Below are 24,894 nucleotides of genomic sequence, written 5' to 3'. Positions count from 1 at the left end.
ATGGCATATTTCATATACAAAATGTAAAGACAGCTGTAAATTGCAAATTCAAAAATTCACCTTGAGTCCCTGGATGGTTCGTCTGGGATGTTTGCTGTCTGTAGTGCAAGGGAATATGCTTCATTGTTCAGTGCTGAGCATGAACTTAGGAAGGGATTCAAGCTACTAATGTTGGCTTACTAGTCCTGTTGAAAAATAGTTTCAAGCCTACTTGGTACCATATTTTGTCCAAGGAGCTCGATTCAGAGAGGTTGCTTTTCTTGATACCACTCAAGTAAAACATTCACTTGGCATTCATTAACTGATTATTACATTCTATGGTGGGCCAATAAAATCACTTTAACACCAGGATTTCCAGTTGAAGGCATCCTAAATATTTGTTTTCCTATTTTGACAGTTAATGCATGTTAATGTTTGATAGAATTACTTGGGCATTTACTGACCAGTAAGTGGTGAGTTCTTACCTTAAATAAAGTAGTTGCTTGATAATAAAGTAAGATTATTTAATCTTTACATTTTTAATACAATTTTAAAATCCAGGGTCCCAAGAAGTCTTGGCTAAAACTTCCTTTTCCTCATAACAAACAATTTCATCTCCCACTTTAAATTCTATCCTTTCTTCATCTAAGCTGAGACCACAATCCATTCCAGTTCTGATGACTGAAACGTCGTCTTTATGGTGTTTCAGCGAGGTTAATAAGCCTTAAAAAAAAAAAAAGTTCATATAGTCAACAAATAACATAGTTAGCTAAGTGCTGTGTAGTCTGGTGTTAAAATTACACTGGAATTGTTAAAAGTTTTACAGTCTTGTTAAACAAGACTAAATACTGGGGAAACAAGATTTGTAGTGAAAGATAAACCTCCCTTTTTAAAGACAGGCTAACTGCAGAGGATGGGCCTATGTACTCAGGACTTGAAATAAGATAAACCAGGATAAAAGACATTGCAGGCAAAAGGTCAAAGGACTGAAGCAAGTATGATATACAGTGGAGGAGACATGCCTGGAAAGAGTCTTCAAGGAGTTTAGGAAATCATACTAAGGGACTAATAATCTTGGAGTATCAGAGCTAGTAAGGGAGCAAACCCAGCAACTGGAGATCAGCTACCAGCAAGGAGTGGCTTGAACTAGGATTACAGGAGTGAAAGACAGATTTTGGATGGTTACAGAGAACTGTGAGGTTCAGGTGACTGGATATATCATAGAAACAGATTTTGACGTTGCTTACTTACCCTTCCAGATAACATGTCCGTTACGGATTAACTTAAATTTTTTTTGCTTTTCCAATTGTCCCTTTTGGACTCTGCAGCCAGCCACAGGAACTTTTTTCTTCCCTTCTGTTATGGAGAAGGTAGCTAGTATAGAAGCCTCACCTTCAGGAAGAAGAGAACATTGAGTACAGAAAATAAAAGATTCTGAAATATACATAATTTCTGACATTGTGCAAGGCAAGAATTAAAGGTGTGAGAAAAATACAAACTCGGGCATGGAAGGCCTGGTTTTCTTTGACTCCACCAACTTTATATTTCTGACCACTGTTCCAAATAAAAATGAAATTCTTAGATATTCTTAGAAAACAAAATCACAGTAATACATGTGCTTACCAAATGAGTGAATGAAAGAAAAATGTAACTCACTTTTCTGGCTTAGCAAAATGCACTAGGAGATAATAATCAATGATAAGAGTAAGCAAAAAAAAGAAAAAAACTCATGGATATGGACCACAGTGTGGTGATGGCCAGGGGAAGAAGGATAGAAGGAGGTGGAGGAGGGTATTCAAAAAAGAAAGCAAAAGATTAATTAGTACAATTCCTGTCTGTTCCATGAAAACCTAGTTTTCATCAGTTTCTCAATATATTTTCTTGGCTAGATCATGCGTTATAACCTGATTTTTTTTTAACTTTTTTATTATATACTTTTTCCATTACCATTTAGTCCCCTTAAACCCTCCCCCTGACCCCGATTTATTTTTAATCTCACCACTGGTAATTCATACCCACTTAAGAGTACTAATTCTGTGTCTCAGCTTAACCTTTTCAGTAACTGAAAATTAAAACAAATTCCAATAATGGCGTCGTACCATACACTATAATGGACCGATTTCCCAGGGTTAGTGTTAGCTCACTGGTGCTTGCTTACTCCTAGAAACATTCGGTTTTCCAAATTGCTCTTAGCACAAGAACATACAAACCTCTGTATGATCATGTTAAATGAGTCAGAGAAGCCTTAAATAAGTCTACTATAGACCAAAAATGCAAATACTGAATCTCACTGAGGAAATAGCAGCCAAATCCAAATTAAAGAACATTCTATCCCTGGCTGGTGTGGCTCAGTGGTCAACGCACTGGCCTGTGAACCAAAGGGTCACTGGTTTGATTCTCAGTCACGCCACATGCCTGGGTTGCAGGCTAGGTCTACAGGAGGGGGTGAGTGAGAGGCAACCACACATTGATGTTTCTCTCCTCTCTGTCATTCCCTTCCCCTCTTTCTAAAAATAAATAAAATCTTTTTTAAAAATTAAAAAGAACTTGTAAGTCACTGGCCTCTACACTTCAAAAATGTCACAGTCAAAAAAAAAAAAAAAACAACTCTGAAAAATTAAATGTAATCTGTAATCCTGGATTAAGAGAAAAACATACCTATAAATTCTTTATTGGAGCAATGGACAAAATCTGAATTATGGACTGTGGTTTAGATAATAGTACTAATGTTAAATTTTCTGAGTTTAATATTTATTCTATGATTTTATAAGAGAACATCTTTGTGCTTAGGAAATGCAAGTATTTAGTGGCAAATGGACACAGTATTCCACATTTACTTTCAAATGATCAGAAAAAGAAATTAGGGGAGACGGGGAATAGAGCAAATGGGGCAAAATGTAAATAACTGGTGAATTGGGTAAAGGATATATGGGAGGGAGTTCCTTATACTTTTCTTGTAAGTTTTCTGGATATTTAGAACTACCCTCAAAATAAAAAGTTAACAAAAACAAAAACAGAAAAACCTTTATGGGGAGGAAAAAGAACACATGATCCAGCTGTCATAAATTTAGCCTATAATCTGGCCAAGGGATATGCTAGAAAGAATATTTTTAAATATTTAACATTTAAATATAAAGTAAATTTTCTTCCCACGGTAGATTTCTCTGCCAGTTCCAGGGCAAAATCAATGGTTCCTTCAATGACATAATTTTTGTGCCTCCCACCACAGTCTAATTTACATTACAATTGTTCATGTGTAAACTTAAGGTTAAGTTCTTATTGCCTTACTTGTCTTGTACCCTCAGGATCTAAGCGTTTATAATACATATGAAGTTACACTGAAAATTCTTATGTGCAGTAGTCATTTTTTCTAGAGCACAAGGATATGTATTGGAACAGGGAATGCAATTCAACAGTAAAATACATTTCCCCAAAGTTGCTTTCAAGTGTCATTTACAGCATCTAAGATATGAATGTTTAACAGTCAGTGAACATTCACCTATTGTATGCTCTTCCACAGTGCAGGGCAACCTGCTGCTCAGTTCTTCCTGCAAATCTTCAACAAGACGGTAAATGATTTTGTGAAGTTTAATTTTTACTCCTTTCTTTGCAGCTGACTGCTGGATAGCATTGCCTGCGTTCACATTGAAGCCATATATAACACCTGGCAATCAGAAATACAGTCAATAAAGTAGCACAAGTATCGTTCTAAGCAGTTTATCTTTCAAACAGAAACTCAAATCTAAATTGTTTTATTTTCTTTTACATAAATTAAAAGCAAGATTGGGCAATGAGAAATTCTATAATTTTTTCTCATGAAAACTAGTAAATTTTCAAATTAATAAAAGGATTTTATAAATTCTATTGTGGCTTGTTTAACAAGGAAAATTTCTTTGCTATTCAAAAAGTCTGCATTTAAGGAACATTATTTTAGGTGCCCATAGTGTGTGAGGTGGTATGCTAAACAAAGTTTTAATTTTTATACCAGAGATACAAGAAAAAAAATTACTAGGGCTGAAATATTACATTATTTTAATAACAATTCTACAACTTTTATGGTTTACTCTTAGGTATTCAGCTGCTCAAAAATACTTAACTGGTAAAGTTTAAGAGATTTAAGGAATGAGCCCTGCCCTGACCAGTGTGGCTCAGTTGGTTGGACATCATCCTGCAAAGCGAAAGGTCACCAGTTGGATTCGCCGTCAGGGCACATGCCTGGGTTGCGGTTGGTTTTGATCAGGTACGTACAACAGACAGCCAATTGATGTTTCTCTCCTTTTTCTCCCCTCCTTTCCCTCTCTCTAAAAATAATAAAATCTTTTAAAACAAATGAAAGAAGTTCTATGAAGCTAAGCATTTTATTTTTAAGTATTTGTTAAAGGTTTTATTTACTTATTTACAGAGTGGGGAAGGGAGGGAGAAAGAGAGGTAGAGAAACATCAGTGTGAGAGAGAAACATCAATCAGTTGCCTTTCAGACATGTCCAGTAGGGGACCGAATCCTCAACCCATGCAATGTGCCCTGACCTGGAAACAAACCAGCGACCCTTCGCTTGCAGGACAATGACCAACCAACTGAGCCACACTGGTTAGGGTAAAGCTGAGCATTTTACCAAAGAACAAATAAAGTATTTAACTGCAAATACCTTGGGCGGGGGAACAAAAACAAAACACTCTAAACTTAAACAAGTGAAACACAGTTAATGCAAAGAGCTTAATCAAAAGAAAATCAACCACCTTGGAAGTCTTATCATTAAGAAACCATTCAATACACTATCTACATTACCATAGTACAATGCTAGGTCAGTAATTTTCAACCTTTTTCATCTCATGGCACATAGCTCATATAACCTAATTACCAAAATTCTGTGGCACAGCAAAAAAATATACTTTTTGCTGATCTGACAAAAAATAAGTATAATTTTGATTCATTCACACCAGATGGCTATTGTTTGTTGGTTGTCGTCATTTCTTTATTTGACAATCTAAGGGAAAAGAGGTCAGTGCCCCTGAATAAACAGTCAGGTATTGGCATGTTTTAAAAATTCTTGCAGCAGACCAGCTGAAAATCACCTTGCTAAGACAATTAGCGCCTATAAAAATACTTTGAGCTAACCAGCATTACTGAAAATACCTTTTCTGTAGTAGAGGTAACATCTAATTCTAATTAAGTCAGGCCACGAAGTAGCTACTTCCTAAATGATTCATTAATCACTCAGTAGTGCTGGTACTTTGCTAAGTGACAGACCTAGTTAAAGAGACAGCCATGAGTCCTATTTCTGAGTATCATAAGTTCAAGTAATGAACAGTTCTCTTGCCTTCTAGGCATTTAAAGCTAACAAAAACTTTTCATCTAAGAAAGATGATTTATCAAATTATCAATGAACAAAAACAGGCAGTCAAACGTAAAAGATGAAGCAAAGTGCTGAATAGGCTGATTACAGTGTTAGGAGCATTCAAAAATCTAGAAGAAAGATCCAGAACCAAATCTGGATTGGGAGGGGAACAGCGAAGAATGGGGAGATGAGACAGGAATGGTACTTTCAAAAAAAAAATCAAGAACCACTACTGGTTCCCCAAGGCTGCAGCACAATGACAAGTGGAGCTATGGCTAAAATATTGCACATCCCAGCTGCCCTCAAATGGTAGCAGGGGACTTGACTACCAGAGGAAGGGTGATGCTATATAAGGCAAATGTCAGGTGCGACTAGCCGAGCAACAAAAGACAGAAGCAAATGGTTCAGTGTATTCTAGGAAACAAAGTTAAACAGGAAACGGAATCCTTACCATGAAATGTTTCAGCAAGGTTAACATCATTTTCACTAATATCACCCACACCAAAATGTACTAATTCAAGTTCACACTCATGTGAAGCGTCATAGGTATCCATAACGTTCAAAATGGCCTCAACAGAACCATCAACATCACCTAAATGCAGCAATAGTTTAAAATTATTGGTGCTAAGGGTTAGGCATTAACAGATGCAAAAATGATGATAATCTATTAAAAATGCTAATGGGAATGACATTTACCACTAAATCCACTTTTATTTACGTTTAGCATTATAAATATCTACTCAATTTTATAAAGTATAATGAATCACATTTACATTTACAACATTTACAACAAAATCAGAAAGAAAAATGGTTACTAAGAAAATCTCTCCCAGAGGGAAGAGGTAAAAAGGGTGAAAGAGGTCAAATGGTACAAACTTTCAGTTATAAGTCATGGGGATGTAATATACAGCATGGTGACTACAGTTAATACTGTACTGCAGATTTGAAAGTTGCTAACAGAGATCTTAAAAGTTCTCATCACAAGAAAAAAAGAATCTGTAAATATGTATATTGATCAATGTTAACTAGGCTTCTTTCAGTGAACATTTCACAATATATACCAATATCGAATCATTATGTTATACAACTGAAACTAATATATATGTCAATTATACCTCTATAAAAATGTCTTCCCCAAAATACTGAGATACTTTTGGCTTAAATTTAAGAGCTCAAATTAATTGTGAGAATGAAGAAATACATATATTCCAAAAATGAGTTAAGTAAAATCTTTAAAAATAATCACCTTTAATAATTATAGGAAGTATATTTAAGTCTCTTTCCACTTTCTCTTTCGGCTTCAAGATAGTTTGTTCTTTTTTTTCTTGGTAATTTATATATGATCTCTGCTTCCAGTGCAAAGTGCCATACTTCTCACGGGCTTTCCGATGTGCTTCTTGGTGTTCCTTTCGTTTTTCTTCTATTATTTTTAGATCCTCTTTATTTTTCTCCTCTTCCTGCTCATATTTCCTCCACTCAACAACTTCACGTGCCCTTGACTTTACAGGGAAAAAAAAAGGCATTATTTAACTACATAGAAACTGGTAACGGCTGAGTTAAAAGCTTTGTATTTTTCCTCCACTATGAGTTTAATTACTCATATGAAACCACTAATTTTATAAGTGTCAAGAAACTTATAAAACTTTAATTTGGAGGCTTTGTGTATAATTGAAACTATTTAATTTAAAAATCCTATCTCAAATTTTAAAATATTCTATAGCCAAATTCTAAAAAGGCCCTCTTGGTCCCCTCACAGCTCCTTATAGTCTAGAATGTCTAATACTAGTTAATAATAAGTTAGCATTAATATACTTACTTGATATAACATTACAGATTGATAATTAAAATTATATCATATCTAATATATAGAAATCAAGCTTGATATACCTCAGATTCTACTTCAAGAATTTCATCTCCCGCAGAAGGGAGGTCTCTCCAGCCTATAATTCCCACTGGGATGCTGGGACAGGCCTCATTAATTGTTTTTCCATTTTCATCAAACATTAAGCGCACTTTTGCCCAACTCTTTCCAGCAACCAGAATCGAGCCTTTTCTCAAAGTTCCTCTTTGAATTATTGCTGTAGTAACAGGACTAAAATGAAAATAAAGGTATTTATTCTTAATTCCATAATTGGGATGTAATAGTACTTTCTTAAGTAGAGCAAAGATATTTTTATGAAACTTGGATATATATAATATGTACACATAGTGTTTATTTTACCACTTCTAAACTCCTCAGGCTGTTTTTCATACTATAAAAACATTTATTCACAATTGTTGAAAGGTGGAAGCAACTCAAATGTCCTTCAATGGAAGAATGGATAAAGAAAATGCAGTATATAAATACAATGGAACCTTAAAAAAAAAAAAAAGGAAATCCTGTTACATGCTACAACATGGATGAACCTCAAGATCATTTATGCTAACTAAAATAAGCAAGTCAAAAAGGACAAATCCTGTATGATTCCACTCATATGAAGTATCTAAAGTAGTTAAAATCATAGAAACAGAAAATGAAAAGGTAGCTGCCAAGACCCAGGGGAGAGGGAGGGAAAATTAGTTTCATGGATACAGCATTTCAGTTTTGCAAGATGCACAACAATGTGAATATACTTAAAACCACTGAACTGTTCACTTAAAAATGGGTAGGATGATTAAGAAGGTAATGTTATGTACATTTACCACAATTAAAAAAAAACCAGTTCTTATAAAGTTATGGTAATGGAAGATGCAAATAGCTGAGTGTTCTGACAGAATCCTAATCCCCTTCATTTAATTTGTTAAGCACTGAGAAGACTTCTTTTGTTGATAGGGAGGAAAATTAAAGGCAAGGATACCATTCCAAAGACTTTCCTATTTTTTATATTAATAGGTAAGGACATAAAGAATTTAGAAACCCTAAAAGACAACAATTGCTATTTCATTCCAATTTCTGTTAGACATGAAGCTTTGCCAGTCCAGTAAAGTGAGTGAGGATAAAAAAGTCAAACAAATTAAATGTTTAAGTTATTTAAATATGACAACTACATGTATACAGGCAGTTGTTATGATCCATTAATAACTGCATGTTTGTGTTCTGTGTGCTAGTGAAATAAAACACTTTTAAAAAATACTTTGAAAATATTGTTTATGGACAAACCATAACATGCAATAAAAATAACACATTATAGCATGATCAGTTCACAAAAACAACGCAACAAAATTATTAAAAAGAAAGCATTTTAATAGTCTTACCCTCTTCCTTTGTCTGTGAAAGATTCTATTACTGTACCTTCCACTGGACCAGTGGGGTCCGCTTTCAATTCTAACATTTCTGCAAGAGTAACTGTTGCCTCTGCCAAAGCCATCAAATTATCACCCTTTAACATAAAAGAAGTTGTTAATATACATTATCTGTAAACATCAGTTCAGAAAGCCAAATAATTCTGGACAATTATACTATATTTCTCTCTTTCTCTCTCTTGAGCCAAAGACTTTATTTCTAAATCTTCCACTTTGAAAAAATATTTCCATTTCTCTATTCTATCAGTGAACTTCATGGATTATTAGTTGATGAATTGATAGGAGTTATTTTCTTTTTAACTTTTTTCAATTTATTTTTATTGCTGACACTAATATATATTTATCTTTTTAAGCATTAAAAGCATGAATTATGCAATTGGGAGGAAGAAAGAAAGGAGGGAAGAAAGGCCGGGAGGGAGGGAGGGAGAGAGGGAAGCATAAGCAAGAAAGCCTGATTCAGGGGCAGATCTTACAAGAAACAGTGGCCACTTTTCTTAAGAATGGCCATTAGTGGCTCTTCTTAATACTCTCTCATAAACGATGCTGCATTCATTCTCTCTCTTCCTTCTGTCTCTGTTATAGTGTTTTCTTCCTTTCAGTTTCTTTACAATGGTACTTTACATTGAGGTTCTATCTCATGTGACAAGCTTTCATACCTATTTTTTCATTTGATCCACTGTAACCACCCAACTGTGCAAACCTAAAATATCAATTTACCTCCCTGGATCTCCTTTCTTCAACTGTAAAATGAAGGACTAGATTAGATGATTCTTCTATCTTTCATGATCTATGTTTACCATGCTTTCTTAGGGCTCCAAGATTACACAGCTGATTACACAGGTGATAGAACTAGACCTGATGGGCAAGGGATTTTTTCATTCTCCGTGTCAGCTGAGGGATTGCTCACAGTTGTTACAGAGTATAAAACAGAGACAACTGTAAACAAAATACTTTGCTTACCCATCTACAATACTTATTCCTAGAATTTTTTCCAATTTACGAAATGCTGCACTGGAAAACAGTGCTGGGGCTGTTTCTTTGCATAATGTAGACCTCTATATTTACCTTGAAAAAGGAGGTCTCATCTTACTTCCCTGCCCCTCTCCCAACTCGCTCCATCCCACAGGAACCATCTCTGCCATGTCTCCAGATCTGCCTAAGCAGCTTTATGTCTATCTACTCATTTCATCGTATCTGGGCAGAAAATGAAGCCATGTCTTTAAACATTTTAACCTTGCCATCTGGCTCTGAGTGTAATAGTGGAAAGATAACAAAGTAAGGCGGCATTTTATGAGTTTCAGAGAAAAAGAGGCAGGGTTTTACTATTAAAGGAGGCATAATTTGTTTTGTTTTTTAAAGATTTTATTTCTTTATTTTTAGAAAGAGGGGAAGGGAAGACGAAAGAGGGAGAGAAACATCGACCAGCTGTCTCTCATGCCTCCAACCAGGGCCCTGGCCCACAACCCAGGCATGTGCCCTGACAGGGACTGAACCAGCAATCTTTCCATTTGTAGGACAATACCAAACCCACTGAGACACACCAGTTAGGGTGAGGAGAGATAATTTCTAAGCATCTTGTAGGTAACAAATTTAGAAAAAGTAAAGATAAAATTAACTGAAAGAATGTGACCAAATACAGTACGATCCCTCAGTGAATGATCTTAGGGGGAAAAATGGTCTATTTGAAGAATAAACTATGGAATATAAGAATAAAAAAAAATTGCTTCTTAGCAACAACCTGCATAGGATAAGAAAATTGGAAAATGCTATCACAAAGCAGGTAGTAAGCTTCCTTGGTGTTTTTCAACTAGAAAACAGTAATTTGTAATTTAAAATAGAATAAAATTTATCATAAATAACATTATAAAATTTATAGCAATTTAATTCATAGAAACAGTATATCAATCACTTACAAACTGAACCCAAATGTTTCACCTTTGTATTAGGGAAATTTCTATTTGTTTAAAACTTTCTTGAATGCTCTACAACCTTTTTAGTTTTTATTATTAACTGGATTTAATTTCTGCTTAAAACAGTCTTTAGGCTACTAATACCCTATCCCCACATCATTCACCATTTAGTCTCCTCATTCTAAGTATCTCATAAAAAGAGCAACATTAGGTTTAAACCCAATTACCCATGAATCAGCTGTGTAACCCTGGATTGGGACTGAGCTTAACTTTCTAACTTTCTGAGCCTAACTTCTAATCTGCCAAACGAGGATGATACCAGCTTTGCCTAGTACCCAGAGAATTTTTAAACAAACACAGAAGTTATGTATGTCAAAATGTTCATTATGTATAATGTGCTATGAAGAACAGGATAAACATATCATCTATGCACTTACCGTTAGGGCAGAGACATGCACTGCTTGTACGTCACCTCCATAATCTTCACACACCACGTCATAAGCTAGCAGTTCTTTTTTTACTTTTTCAGGATCAGCCTCAGCTTTGTCACATTTGTTTATGGCAAGGACAATAGGTACTGAAAGACAAAGTTAAGAAGAGTTCAAACGATGACACCTTCAATTCCAGGTATTCGCAATGAAGACACCAACCTTTTCTGGCTTTCTCTTTACTCAGTGGATGTACTTATCTAACAAAAGACCTAAAAAGACCCAATTTCCGCACACTCTACTCTGCTTTCTACATATAAAGGATTCCAGACATGAAATGTCAAAATTGTAATGATAAACCAATTGTGAATTAAGAATAGACACTTAAGATGATTTAACACAAAACAAAAAGATGCGGTAGGTAGAAAAAGGCCTATCCTTAAACCTGAAAGCAAAATTAGCAACTATACTGAAGATAATCTCTGGAAAAAAATCAAGAGAAGATTCTAATGACACTAGATGATTTGCCTCTTCTTTCCAGGAGCTACTGACTCATTGTTAAAACGTAATATTTTACCCTGGGGTGAAATTAGGTATCGTTACTGTAAACTTTCCTTTAGGATTTACAGCAACTTTTTATTCACACATTTAGCTCAGTGACTGACACATAGTTATAGATTCTCGATAAATGTTTACTTAATGAATGAACCAAATAATCTTATAATCCACTTGTCATTACTAAACATATGCTCTCATAAGAAAAATCAACACAAAATTCTAGGAGATGCTTCTTTTGTTGGGTTTCACCAACTCTGCAATTTTCTCAAGTATCAAAGGAACAAAAATGGGAAACAGACACACAAAAAGCTACGCAATCTACAACTTACTACTACGAAAAAGTACATCCCATATTGATGAGCTGGAACTTAACAGGGACCAAGAGAATGGGTATAGAAAGCATGATAGAGATCTTCTGGTCAAGATTGTGGCATGGGTAAACACAGCTCACCTCCTTGCACAACCACATCAAAATTACAACTAGACTATAGAACCATCACTCAGCATCATCAGAAATAGAGTTGAAGGGAAGTCTGACAACTATGGAATTAAAGAAACCACATCCATCCAGACTGAGAGGAGGGGCAGAGATGGAGAACGGTCTGGTCCCATATCCACATGTGGTGGATAAAAATTCATGATCATGGTATCTCCCCTGCCAGGTAAGTGTATGTGGTAGATACAAATTCAGAAGGGCTATCTCAGGAACAAGGAGCCCAAGCCTCACACCAGGCATCCCCACCAGCCCAGGGTTCCAGTGTCAGGAAGATAAGTCCCCATAACTTCTGGCTGCAAAAACCAGTGGGGACTGAGTTGGTGGAAGAAACTCCTAGAGTCCCAAGCAGTTTCACTTAAAGAACACACGCACAGAGTTAATCAGACTCATTCCCTCTGAATTCAAGCTCTGGGGAAGCAGCTTGAAAGGCCACTGGTGGCATACAGGGAGGAGCTGAAATGTCTGGCATCAAGGGAGGAGCCAGGGGACAGCTTCCTCCCAGACAGAAAGGTAGGCAGAGGCTGTTGTCCCTATTCTGAGCCCTCCAAACACAGAGCCACAGAACTGACAGATGAGTGCCACATCTGAGACTCCATCAACCTGGCTAACACTGTTTGAACCTGCCTTGGAGATCCCCTGGGACTCCATCCCACCCAACTTATGGGCCCACCCAAGCTGTTAACCATGATTTTCCATATGAATGGCTGGTCTTGGCTCATGCTGCACAACTTCCTAAATTCTATCAAACAAGCGACAACTGGCCTCAATCAGCCCCAGCCCCCGTACCTCTTGCTAAGTGGCCCCAAGCAGGGCACTTGCAGCAGCCAGTCTAGAATCATAGCTTGGCTTCACCTGGGAATCTCCAAGCCCAGCACAAGTAGCAGCCACCTCAGATTGCTTAATAGTTCATGCACAGTGGCCTTGGGCAAAACATAGGAGAGGGCTGACCTTGGACTGCACCACCCTGGAAACCACAGAGCCTGTGCACCCAGTGGACAGCTATACTACCCTGACCCTGCACAGCTGATCCTCCATGGAGGGGGAGGCTGGTGGTCAGTGGTCACAGTCAGTCCTTGCAGCTGACTAATCTGGGTAAATCCCTTCCATTGACCTGCCAACAGCAATGAAGTTTCAACTACAAGAGGAGGGTGTACTCAGCCCACACAGAGGGCGCACCTCGAGTACCCAGCTTGGGTGACAGGGGATGCTGTGCCACAGGACCCCACAGGACACCTACTGTATTAGGCCATGCTCCCAAGTCAGGGAGTCATAGCAGCTCTACCAAATACACAGGAACAAACACAGGGAGGCTGCCAAAATGAGCAGACAAAGAAATATGGCCCAAATGAAAGAACAGAACAAAATCCAGAAAAAAAACTAAACAAAATGGAGATAAGCAATCTATCAGATGCAGAGTTCAAAACACTGGTTATTAGGATTCTCAAGGAACTTAGTGAGGACCTCAACAGCATAAAAATGATCCAGTCAGAAATGAAGGATACACTAATTAAAATAAAGAACAATTTACAGGGAAACAATGGTAGAGTGGATGAAGCCAAGAATCAAATCAATGATTTGAAACATAAGAAAGCTAAAAACCACCAATCAGAACAACAAGAAGAAAAAGGATCTAAAAAAACAAGGATAATGTAAGCAGCTTCTGGGACAACTTCAAACGTTCCAACATTCGCATCATAAGGGTGCCAGACAGAGAAGAGAAAGAACAAGGAATGGGAAATCTATTTGAAAAAATAAAAAAGAAAACTTCCCTAATTTGGTGAATGAAATAAATATGCAAATACAGGAAGCACAGAGAATCCCAGACAAGATGGATGCAAACAGGCTCATTCTAAGACACATCATAATTAAAATGCCAAAGGTTAAAGATAAAGAAAGAATCTTAAAAGCAGCAAGAGGAAAGAAGTTAGTTACCTACAGGGGAGTGCCCATAAGACTGTCAGCTGACTTCTCAAAAGAAACTTTGCAGGCTAGAAGGAATTGGCAAGACATATTCAAAGTCAAGAAAAGCAGGGACCTGTAGCCAAGATTGCTCTACCCAGCAAAGCTATCATTTAGAATTGAAGGGCAGATAAAGACAAAGAGCTTCCAAGACAAGTAAAAAACTAAAGGAGTTCATTATCACCAAATCATTATTAAATGAAATGTTAAAGGGACTTATTTAAGAAAAAGATCAAAACTATGAATAAAATGGCCAATAAATATATATCTATCAACGGTTGAATCTAAAAAACAAACTAAGCAAACAAGAGTGGAGAGACAGAATCATGGATATGAAGAGCATTTTGATAGTTGCCAGATGGGAGGGAGGTGTGGGGGAACGGGTGAAAAGGTATGGGGATTGAGAAGTACCAATTGGTAGTTACAGAATGGCCAGGGGGATGTAAAGTACAGTATAGGAAATGGAGTGGCTGAAGAACCTATACTCATGACATAGGAACATGAACAATGGTGTAGGGATTGCCTGAGGGTATGGGGGGTGCTGAGTGGGTGGGGGGCAAAGAGGGAAAAATTGCAACAACTGTAACAGCATAATCAATAAAATATAATTTTTAAAAAGTATATATAGAATTTATCACTTATCTTAATAAACTGCTTTGTTATGGATCTCTGGCAAATTTATCACTCTTTTTGTTATATTCCTTAAAATCATTAAGAACATAGTCCATTCCACAAACGCAATTTTGAGAAATTAAAAAGGAAAGAGAGTAACACTGAAAAGTAGAAGATCAGATTCCAAATGCAAACATGTTGCAAACAAACTGTAATGAGCAGAGCTCCTGCCACTCTTTTGGGTCTTAGTTTTTATGTTGTGAAATGAAAGAATTTGATTAAATCAGTGATTCTCAACCTTTTTTTTTCCTTACCAAAATGCCTAGGAGAATGTGATGCATCCATCAGGTACATTTTCTCAAGAGAACAGCACTTTAACAGTGGGCAAATTTTCATATCAGAATAAAAATGAATGTGCAGAGTGTGTGCCTGTGTTACAATTTTTAAATGGAGAAAAAAGGGAGAAAAAAAGCCAAGTAATTTTCCAAAAGTTTTGATCTTATACCTTTGACCAAATAAGAATTTACTTAAAGAATATGAGAAGAAAGTTTCTCTTTAGCAAATAATTCGAGATGAATAAAGAACAAGGAATAACAGAATTAGAATATCACTACTTTGAAACTTGTAATGAATTTACGTAATGGGCACATAGGGGTTTGTTATTCTCTTCCTACTTTTATGTCTATTCAAAATTTCCATAATAAAAAGTTATTTTAAAAGTTATTTGAGACTGCTGTAGTATTACACTATGCCAAGTAAATAGTACAGAAAAGACTGTACTTGTGATCACAAGTCCCAAATTGAATCCTGCTACACTGTTCTTAGTAGTTATGTCTGTGGGAAAACAATTCAACTCTCTTTGAGCCTTATCCATAAACGCAGGTATAATAATACTGAGATTACCATGAAGATCGAATGAGCTACATGTGCATTGCCCGAGAACAGTGACTTGTAAGTCTGCCATACCCACACAGTACCTTGAGCATCTTTGGCATGCTGAATAGATTCTACAGTTTGTTTCATTACTCCATCATCTGCAGCTACAACCAATATGACAATATCAGTGACCTGAGCGCCTCTGGCTCTCATTGCTGAGAAAGCAGCATGTCCTGGAGTATCAAGAAAGGTTATCTTTTCCCCAGAAGGTAGAGAGACTGTGGAAACAGAAATCCAAAAACAGTAAGGACTCAAATGTGTACTTCATTAATATGAAGGAATATATGCGACATAATAAAAAACAATTAATTCTTTAAAATAATTTTATTCCTTCCATTAATCTTAATCAGAACAATGGAGATCATAATTTCACAACAAAAAGTGATACCATACCAGTGAGATGTGTAGAGTTTTCTTTGCATGTAATAACTTCAAACTAAAACTCTTTATATTTCAAGAATATTATTACTTTCATAAATGTACCAACTGATATCCATTTTGGAGAGAGAATACACTGATAGTTGTATAAGCAGCCACCCTGCATCAGCAAACATCAGCTGCACAACTGCCTTGAACAACAAAGGCAATTTAGTATACAATTGGTAGCTCAGGATCTGAGTCCAAAAGCCTTGGGTTTAAATCCTAGCTTTGTCACTTACTAGCTGTGTACCTTGACCAAGTAACTTAACTTAAACAAGTCTCAGCCTCCTTCCCTATAGGTAGGAATATTTAATATCTACCTAATGGTAGCTATTATTTTTAATTATTATCAATAACATTACCACAATCTAACACTGAAAAATTTAAGTTCATTAAACCAAACTAAGAATGGGCTAGAATAAAAAGGTAATATAATTTTCATCTTATAGAATGTACAAAATAACCTTTATTAACCACCAGTCCTACATTTCATCAAACTAATGACTTTACCCTTAAGCCTTCCTTTTACTTTGAATTTGTATATTTCATACAATAAAGAAAGTAATATATGGAGTTACCAAGCACATTGTAAGGTAATTTGTGTTCATACCAAGAAAGGCACCAATGTGCTGAGTGATGCCTCCAGCTTCCGTTGCTGCAACTTGAGTTTTTCTCAGTTTGTCAAGTAACGTCGTTTTCCCATGATCAACATGACCCATTATTGTAACAACAGGGGACCTTGGGGTTAATAAAGCTGGATCTGCCTGGGGCCTAAAATCAATAGCAAAGGAGTTTCATTTCTTAAACATCACAACAGTTTATAGCCAGTGAACTAATTTGCAGTTATCTCTGTGAACTACCATTAACAATAAAAACCAACCTTCAGCTTTGATTAGACATACTTTCTTCTTCTACACATTCAATGAATTATGACAAAATATATGACTACCTATCTACAGCTGGCATCTTCATAATGACGAGCAGAACTGAATAAATATTTTAAGTTCAGGATCAATATACATACTTGGAAAACTAGGAGAAATAACCCTCAGAGTTTTATAATAACCTAAACATATTGATGCTTTAAGTACTTCGAAGAAAAGCTTAACATCATTTTAATTGCAAAAGAAACTTTAAGGCAACTCTTCCCATTAAAACTATGTGGTCTCCTTTCCCCATTATACGATTATGTTTTACCTTCTCACAGCATCTTTATTTTCTCTGACTTTGTCCTTTTTTAATTTGCTCCATTTTAACTTCATCCCTGCCTTCTTTATTACTTCTTTGATCCAGACTTCATCTAAATGTGAGTCTGCTTCTAGTGAATCTATGTTGATAGCAGTGTTCATTAAAGCTTCATATATATAATCTGGTAAAATAAGAAAGTGATCTCTATTAATAACTGTCCATATAAACAGTACACTCAGTCAGAGGAATAACTATATAAGTTATCAATTTCTCTAAAGTTAAATCACAAAGAAGCTAAAAAGAAAATGATCTTTAAAATATAATGCATTTATATAAATTGGAATTTCTGCATATTCATAAATATACAGAATATTTATAAACCTTATGAATCATCTGAACCATCAGAAAAACATTCAATTGCATATGTATATATTTAGTATTGAGTAATTTATCATAGTCTAGTTCTTTGAAAAGCTGTGCTTACTTATGTCATACATATACAAATGTGTGTATACAAACAGTCAATTCTTGTTATTCACAGCAGTTATGTTCTATAAAACCTTCATGAACACTGAATATTAAACCATTGCTCTAAGGGAAAAATACAGGGTTAGGTTCCTTTAGCCTTTAGTCACAAAATTTTCATCAGCTGATCAATACATACCTTGTTTTAAGTGTTTGTTTAAAGACATTTTATTTAATATACTATGTTGTTGATTCATTAACCCTGAACTCATGGCTAGCAGCACCATAACCACTAATACCAGAAGGAGGCTTATCTAAACATCTATTTTCTCTGTACAGCACATTACAGTCTTCCTGTAGTTAGTAACACTAAACTCCAGCACTATGCTCAGGGGCTATTTTAAACAGCAAAATCACCAACAATAAGTACAAAAATGCAAAACACGTGGCACTAAATAAACCACAAAAATGACACCTGTTTACAGTATGAGAGCTGAAATAAGAAGGCAGAATGTTGTCTCATTGAACCTTAGCTAAGAATGTGTGATCAGGCAACTCAAAATTTTCACCCCTCTGCACATGTTGGGGAATGACTGCAGAAGCGCTGTGGGTATTGATTTTGGGTCTGCAAATACATTTTAAAGAATGCACCAATACAGAATCCCCAAATGATGATGATTGACTGTATGTACATATACATAGTCATATGTACATATACACATACACAGTATCTTAGCATACACACAAGTAATTAATTTATGTTTATCTATTCAGGGTCCAAAAAGTCTTAAAATATATGAAAAATATTTACTTGTTCTTTTTTAATTTTATTTAGTGTGTTTTGTTTTAATTTCAGTCATATTCCCCTATGGATGATAAATTAATGTACCTATTATGATAATAAAATAAGTAGTTTTATGTTTCTTCATTTATGTTCAATCATCTTATAAATATATTTTGAAAGAAAGAGATGAAATATACACCAATTCAAAAGAACCTATGCACCCCAATGTTCATAGCAGCACAATTTACAATAGCCAAGTGCTGGAAGCAACCTAAGTGCCCATAAGTAAATGAGTGCCCATAAGTAAAAAAAAACTATGGTACATTTACACAATGGAATACTATGCAGCAGAAAGAAAGAAAGCTACTGCTCTTCGCGACAGCATGGATGGAACTGGAAAGCATTATGCTAAGTGAAATAAGCCAAGGGGTGAAAGACAAATACCATATGATCTCACCTATAAGTGGAACGTAATCAACAAAACAAACAAGCAAGGAAAATATAACCAGCAACATTGAAAGAAAAAAGAAACCAATAGAATCAAGAGGGAAGGAGGGAGGGTGGTGGCGGGGAATGGGAAGGGAAGGGTCAAGTCAAGGAACATGTATAAAGGACCCATGGACAAAGCCAAAGTGGGAAAGAGTTAGGGGAGTGGAGGGAGGCAGCGGGGAAGTGGTGGCAGGAAAATGGAGAAAAATGTATTTGAACAATTAAAAAAAAAAGATATGAATTAAAAGCATCCTAAAATGAATAGAACATCACACTAAAAGAACATCCTACGCAGAAGCATTCTGATAAATGTTTACTCAGAAGCCTTTCCACCGCCCCCAAAAATTCCTGCCCTGGCTGGATGGCTTAGTTGGTTAGAGCATTGCCCGCACATGGGAAGCTTGTGGGTTCAATCTCTCATCAGGGTACATGCAACAATCAACCAATGCTTGGGGTGGTAAAGACACAATACAATAATAGATGACGTATTGTAGAATGGTATACCTGAAATCTATATAATTTTATTAACTAATGTCTCTCCAATAAATTCTAATAAAAAACAAAGATTCAATGAAAGAATGCATAAATGAGTAAAACAATAAATTGATGTTCCTCCCTTCCTCTCTCTCAAGTCAATATATAAATTTTTAAAAAATTTCCTGATTTATGGCATTTCCTAATTTCAATGGTGCAAATACCATAGTTAACTTCAAGCTACCAACATGAAATCACTAAACCCAGAGATGGAAAGAAATACGCAGTAGCACACTATTATTTAGTGTTTCTAATGTTTAGGTAACATATGCATGAATAACCTCAAGAATACAGATAATAGTAAAATGCAGTAAAATATTTAGGAAGTGAAGAGTTTTGATGAGTGTATATTATATTCGTTTATCATTTAATTTTTTAAATGGCTGCATTCAGCAACCAGCCCCCATAATCCTCTTAATTTAGTGACTGGCTCACAAAGTGTTGCAAGTCCCAGCACATCACTGACAATACTCCACAATAATGCAAAAACCCTTTCCTATGTATCTCCTTACCACATCCTTTCCCAAAAAAACACATTTTAAGAATGATATAATTCAAATTTTCTATATGGATACACTATCAGAAAACAATAAAACTCCTTCTAAAAAAAAAGGTTATAATGAATACAATTCTGTTTCTAACAATACTAAAAATCCCTAGTAACCCAGTAAGTACAGTTTTCCAATATGTTTGCTAAACTTTTGAAAGGTAGCTTGATCATAGCGATAATCTTTTTCCCATGTATCAAGTACATTTAGTATTGACATGTTATTTTATTTTTATCCAAGACTTAAATAAATATTAACATGTACAAAAGCACCCAAAGCATTTCAACAAGAAATATTTTATCAGGTTATTTTAATTGACCCAGGGAAGGAAAAGAAATGTACTCAGACTGCTAATACAGTAGTTAAAAATATTCACCATATAAATACCATGTTTAATTCAAAAGATATGTGCATATAATATTAAATAAGCTTCAAATAGATCAGTTTGGGTTTAGAGCATTGATCTGTGGCATTAAATTTATATTTTAATAATTCTATTTATTTAGTGATACAAAGGAATTACTATGGTTATGAGAATGTGTGTGGTAATGTTTAAAAAAAAGAATCCTCACCTTTTATCAATAGATACAGAAGTATTTATATATCAAATGATATATTAATAATTGTCACTGGCTTAAACATACATTATGCTTATTATTCTATTATTTCTGCTTTTGTATAGGTATGAAAATTGCCAAAATGAAGTTTTAAAATAAAGTTTATTATTAATATTATTTATAAAATCATATCAATACACTTTTCCATGGGAAAATTCTGAATGATATAACCATATCCATTTGTTCTCTTAATGTTTTCTGGTTATCAAATGAATACATAATGCAACCACAAAATTATTAGCACACGAAACAGTGTGCTAATTTTCTATTCTTTGTCAAGATGTACATGAACAAAGAATGGTAACACTTTCAGGTAGAAAACATTAAAATTCTAGTTCTGCTGTAGTTTACAAAATAACAATTCTGGAGAGATAATTTGGTCTGTGCATAGGAAGAGCACGGGCTCTGAAGCTGTATTCCCAGGTTCAAATCCTGGTTCTACCACATACTAGGTGTGAAATCCTGGGCAATTAATTATACTCTCTATACCTCAGTTCCTCAACCTATAAATGGGGATAATAATCATACCTACAACTAGTACACTGTGAGAATAACAATTAATAAATATAAAGTATTGGTACCAGTAAGAGCTAAATAAATATGAGTTATTATTATTATTTATTTTTTCCAAAACTCTGAATCACTTGTTACTTTATTTTGCTACAATCATGAACTAGTTCTTGTTTACTGAAAGCTTTTTAATTTTTTTCTTTTTTTAATTAAATTCATTGGGGTGACACTGGGTTAATAAGGTCATATAGGTTCCAAATGTACATTTCTTTGATACATGACCTGTACATTGCACTGTGTGTCCACCACCCAAAGTCAAATAATCTTCTGTCAGTTTATAATGAAAACTCAAATTTTGTTCCAAATATCCTAAATTGGTAATAAATACATCAATGGTGCAATGAAGGAATAAAAAAATGATAAGGATGCTATACACTTATAAATAAAAAAAGTATTATTAGAAGTTGTGATTAATGCTATGAATATTTTTCTGCTGGCACTACAGATATTGTTAAAATTAGTGAAAAAAGGAAATCATAAAATTATAGAAAAACAAAGAGAAAGTAAATGAATATAAATATGGTCCCTTAGTCCAAAGACACGCTTTGGACTTAATCTTATACCCCCCAAATTTTCTGAGACAGTTTAGTTCAGATAAGAAAATCATTTCCACTTTTATTAGAAGCAAAGTCTTAGAGAATTACATTTGGCAAAGAGCCAAGAAACAAATTAGAGTATGTGACATAAAGTGAAAAATATTGGAATGACTTAAAAATTTTTTAACTGCCAGTCTAATTTTTATCCTTGAATGCTTTAGTCTCATTGCAAATAAAATACCAGGTATTCCAAGTTTCCATATTTCTTCTTATAAAATTATGTGGCTCACCTTCATCCTTTTCCATTGCTTTGGCCAGCTCCTCAACAGTCATTCCAAGCCATACCTCCACCTCCTTCTTAGATTTTGGTGAAGATAACTGAGATTTCCGTGATCTTCCTTCCTATCAAAAATTCAGAATGCATGGAAAAGAAGGAAGAAAAACTTTTAAGTGACAATTTATATTTATTCTGGAATATCTACTACAGCTTCTATTTCAATTAATACTCCCATAACAGTTAAATCTCAGCCTAAAATTAAAAGTCCTACATTCTTAATTTAATGTTATACACCATTTTCCAAGTAATCAAATTCATCAGCATTACCAACTAGAACTTCCCTTCTTCACAAAGATTTATTACCTGGAGTGTAGCATTATGGAATAATGATTCTATAAATGACAAAATATTCAAAACGAACTTCTACTCATGGCTCTATGCACTTTCATTTCAGACGAAATATTACACTAATGACAGAAATCTTTAACTACCTTCTTTGTTACTATAAGCCTATATTGAGATAAAGCAGTCCCGAGGAGCGTGTCTGTCTGCCAGGGCCGGGCGTGCTGCTGAGCTGCCCATGCTGGGTAAGCTGATGAAAACACATGCCTCCACTGTGCTAACGTTCTTCTTTGACCTAGGCTATGCAGCTGTCTACAAAGGGTGTGAAATCGCAGCAAATTCTCCAACTTCATCATCTTCTGGCTCATGTTTCTCCTAGAAAAAAAGTTTTAAGGTAATATTTTCATTAATATTTAAATCAAGTCAGTGGATATGAATTGGATATCTACTACATGGAAAGCAATGCACTAGAGTTACAATGAAGAAAACCAGGTTCCTGCCCTGAAAGAGCTCAGTCTAGCCAGAGTTGGGATTCCATACTAACTTTCTAGACATTAAGTATTACTATTGTTAATGTTCCTACCATGATAGAATGGAAATACAATAACAAACTTATAAAGGGCTATTTTTTCACTCTTGAAAAACATCAACTAACCAAATCAAAAATAGAGTGATTTTTCTAAAATGCAAATTTGAACTCATCAGCTCTCTGCTAAACACCCACCAATGCCCCTCACTAATCACCAGTTTAATGTACAATTTCAAAACACGGTATGTAAAGATTCATTATCTGCCCTATGCTGATCTCACTTCATCTTTCTTAAACTCTTATAGTCCCCTCACTCCTACCTCCCAGGCTTTTATTATTCTTACCCACCTGTAATCTCCAAAGGTTTGTCATCTAATTTGGACCTTTGCAGAAGCCCCCTCTACTTGGAATTGTCTTTGAACATTCACCATTTTTCCCTGTTCCCCACTGCCCTATGATGCTTTAGAGAGGAAAGAAGGTACCCAATAATATATCTATTAAATAATGTCTTTTGAGTATCATTCTTGGGATGAAAGAAGAGTTTGGGAGAATACTGCAACAGGACTCAAAAGTATTGTTTAGAGCTCAGTGTATAGTTCTTTTCCTCCTTGAGACTTTTTTTCCTTCTGCTTCCAAGCCTGCATTTCTAGTTTCACTTTTCAGTTTTTAAGGGTAGGGACAACTAAACCAATGTAAGAAGTGCTTGTTTTCTCCTCAGCAAACATTTCCTGAGCACCAACTTCCCCAGGCAGTGTCTTTGAGGCTTTTGGTTCAAAGTTTAATGAGCAGCATCCCTTCCTTCAGAGTTTACTGTCTTTAAAGTGTTCCAATATGATTCTCAGGCACATTAAACACCTTTAAACACCTCAAGAATGGCACATTTTAAAAATCCTACTTAGGTACAAGTGTCTGGACTAAGAAGTAAACAGTACTCAGGAAGCATAGGATTCCTTAGGGAGGAAAATAATTTTAATGAGTCTAAAATCAGATTTGACAAGGACACACATTAACGGGGTAGGAGGAAAGGCCTTACATGGAGATTAACTAGGGCGCAGATAGATAATTAATGCTGGAATTAGAAAAACATTGAGGGCAATAATCCAAATATCAAAATTGGAAAGCACCTTACTTGCTACTAACTCCAAGCCCCTCATTTTGCAGAAAAGTAAAATGGAGCCCAGAGTGCTCAAAAAAAAAAAAACCCTTCTCCAATGTCATACCGCTAGTTCACGGCAGTCAGGACTAGAAGCCAGGCTTTCGACACCCCATTCGGTGTTCTCTCGCCTCACCGCGGGGACATCCACTGAATTTGGAAAAGGTTGCTGGAAATCCGTAGTTGCACTGGTGGAAACGTCTGAATATAACAGTTGGAAGCCTTGGAACTTATCTTAAAGGCAAAAAGAAGTCACTGTAGAAAAAGTACGGATGTTCGGTGGCTTCGCCTGGAACCCGAACCCAGAAAGCCCTGGGCACAAGGGAGGCTGGGACTGAGGTCCGCACCTGTCACAGCGCTTCTGGTCGCACACGGCTTCGGTAAGCCTACAGGAGGGTCACGCAGGGAGTAACTACATCATGGAAAAGCTTCCGAAAGCGCAGTGTTTATGATTTGTGCCACTGACACTTGGGGCCAAACAGTATACGCCACCCGGGACGACCCGGCTGAGGGACCCCGCTCACTTAGCTTGTACACAAAGCCCGGAGTGTCTGGGTTCTGAGACTGGAAGATCACCTTCTGGACCCGGGAAAACTGACTGTCCGTCAGTACGTCTCCGAAAAGGTCCCCGCCTGGCTTCCGGTGCCGGCGGAAGCGGTTCTTCCCGCAATTCGGAACTCCGAATTCGGAATAGTCGCTCTTGCAGCCGACACCGAGGGACGCCCTGCAGGAGCGGCGCTAGTTCAACCTGTAGAGTCTTCCCAGGGTCAGCGACGCGTCGGAAGTGCATTACTGCTCTTCTGGGACTTTGAGCGCCTGGGTGCCTACCGTGGAGGGAAAGTTAAACGGGGAAATGTGGGAGAAATGATAGGTTCTTACAAAGCACCTAACTAGGACAGAATACCAGGGAACGTGGTGGTAGAACCAGTTAGTACTGTGTCAGGAGC

The 24,894-nt window shown here is 36.0% G+C and overlaps 1 protein-coding gene across 4 annotated transcripts; it reads right to left on the bottom strand.

Moving 5' to 3' along the window:
- Positions 1 to 499: 499 nt before the first annotated feature.
- Positions 500 to 24,569, bottom strand: MTIF2 (mitochondrial translational initiation factor 2). 4 transcript variants are annotated; one of them, XM_054575433.1, is made up of 15 exons: positions 24,295 to 24,569; positions 24,015 to 24,181; positions 22,415 to 22,640; positions 21,937 to 22,048; positions 17,113 to 17,284; positions 16,526 to 16,686; positions 15,537 to 15,713; positions 10,944 to 11,083; positions 8,549 to 8,673; positions 7,202 to 7,406; positions 6,561 to 6,813; positions 5,766 to 5,906; positions 3,479 to 3,643; positions 1,231 to 1,371; positions 500 to 702 (listed from the first exon to the last, which is right to left on the bottom strand). In XM_054575433.1, exons 3-15 carry the CDS (start codon positions 22,631 to 22,633, stop codon positions 530 to 532), a joined length of 2,184 nt encoding a protein of 727 aa, XP_054431408.1. In that variant the 5' UTR covers positions 22,634 to 22,640; positions 24,015 to 24,181; positions 24,295 to 24,569; the 3' UTR covers positions 500 to 529. The 4 variants fall into 4 exon arrangements, with proteins under 4 accessions (XP_054431408.1, XP_054431409.1, XP_054431407.1 ...); XM_054575434.1 differs by having other exon boundaries at positions 24,472 to 24,569; XM_054575432.1 differs by having other exon boundaries at positions 24,015 to 24,569.
- Positions 24,570 to 24,894: the final 325 nt, after the last annotated feature.

The sequence above is a fragment of the Pteronotus mesoamericanus genome, unplaced genomic scaffold (genome assembly GCF_021234165.1).
Source record: "Pteronotus mesoamericanus isolate MK-2021 breed Mesoamerican mustached bat unplaced genomic scaffold, CSHL_Meso_final contig_291, whole genome shotgun sequence".
Lineage (NCBI taxonomy): Eukaryota > Metazoa > Chordata > Mammalia > Chiroptera > Mormoopidae > Pteronotus > Pteronotus mesoamericanus.
Note: the sequence above shows the minus strand (reverse complement) of the source record. Positions and strands in the feature narration are given on the sequence as shown.

Bases quoted from the DNA above. Each gene is read 5' to 3' on its own strand.
- MTIF2 (XM_054575432.1), bottom strand. From the start codon at position 22,633: ATGAGCCAGAAGATGATGAAGTTGGAGAATTTGCTGCGATTTCACACC. The intron at 16,687-17,112 runs GTAAAACATAAT...TATTGATTTTAG, and splicing joins AATAAAGATGCTGTGAGAAG to GCCCCAGGCAGATCCAGCTT. The intron at 8,674-10,943 runs GTAAGTGCATAG...TTTATGTTAAAG, and splicing joins TGCATGTCTCTGCCCTAACG to GGTGATAATTTGATGGCTTT.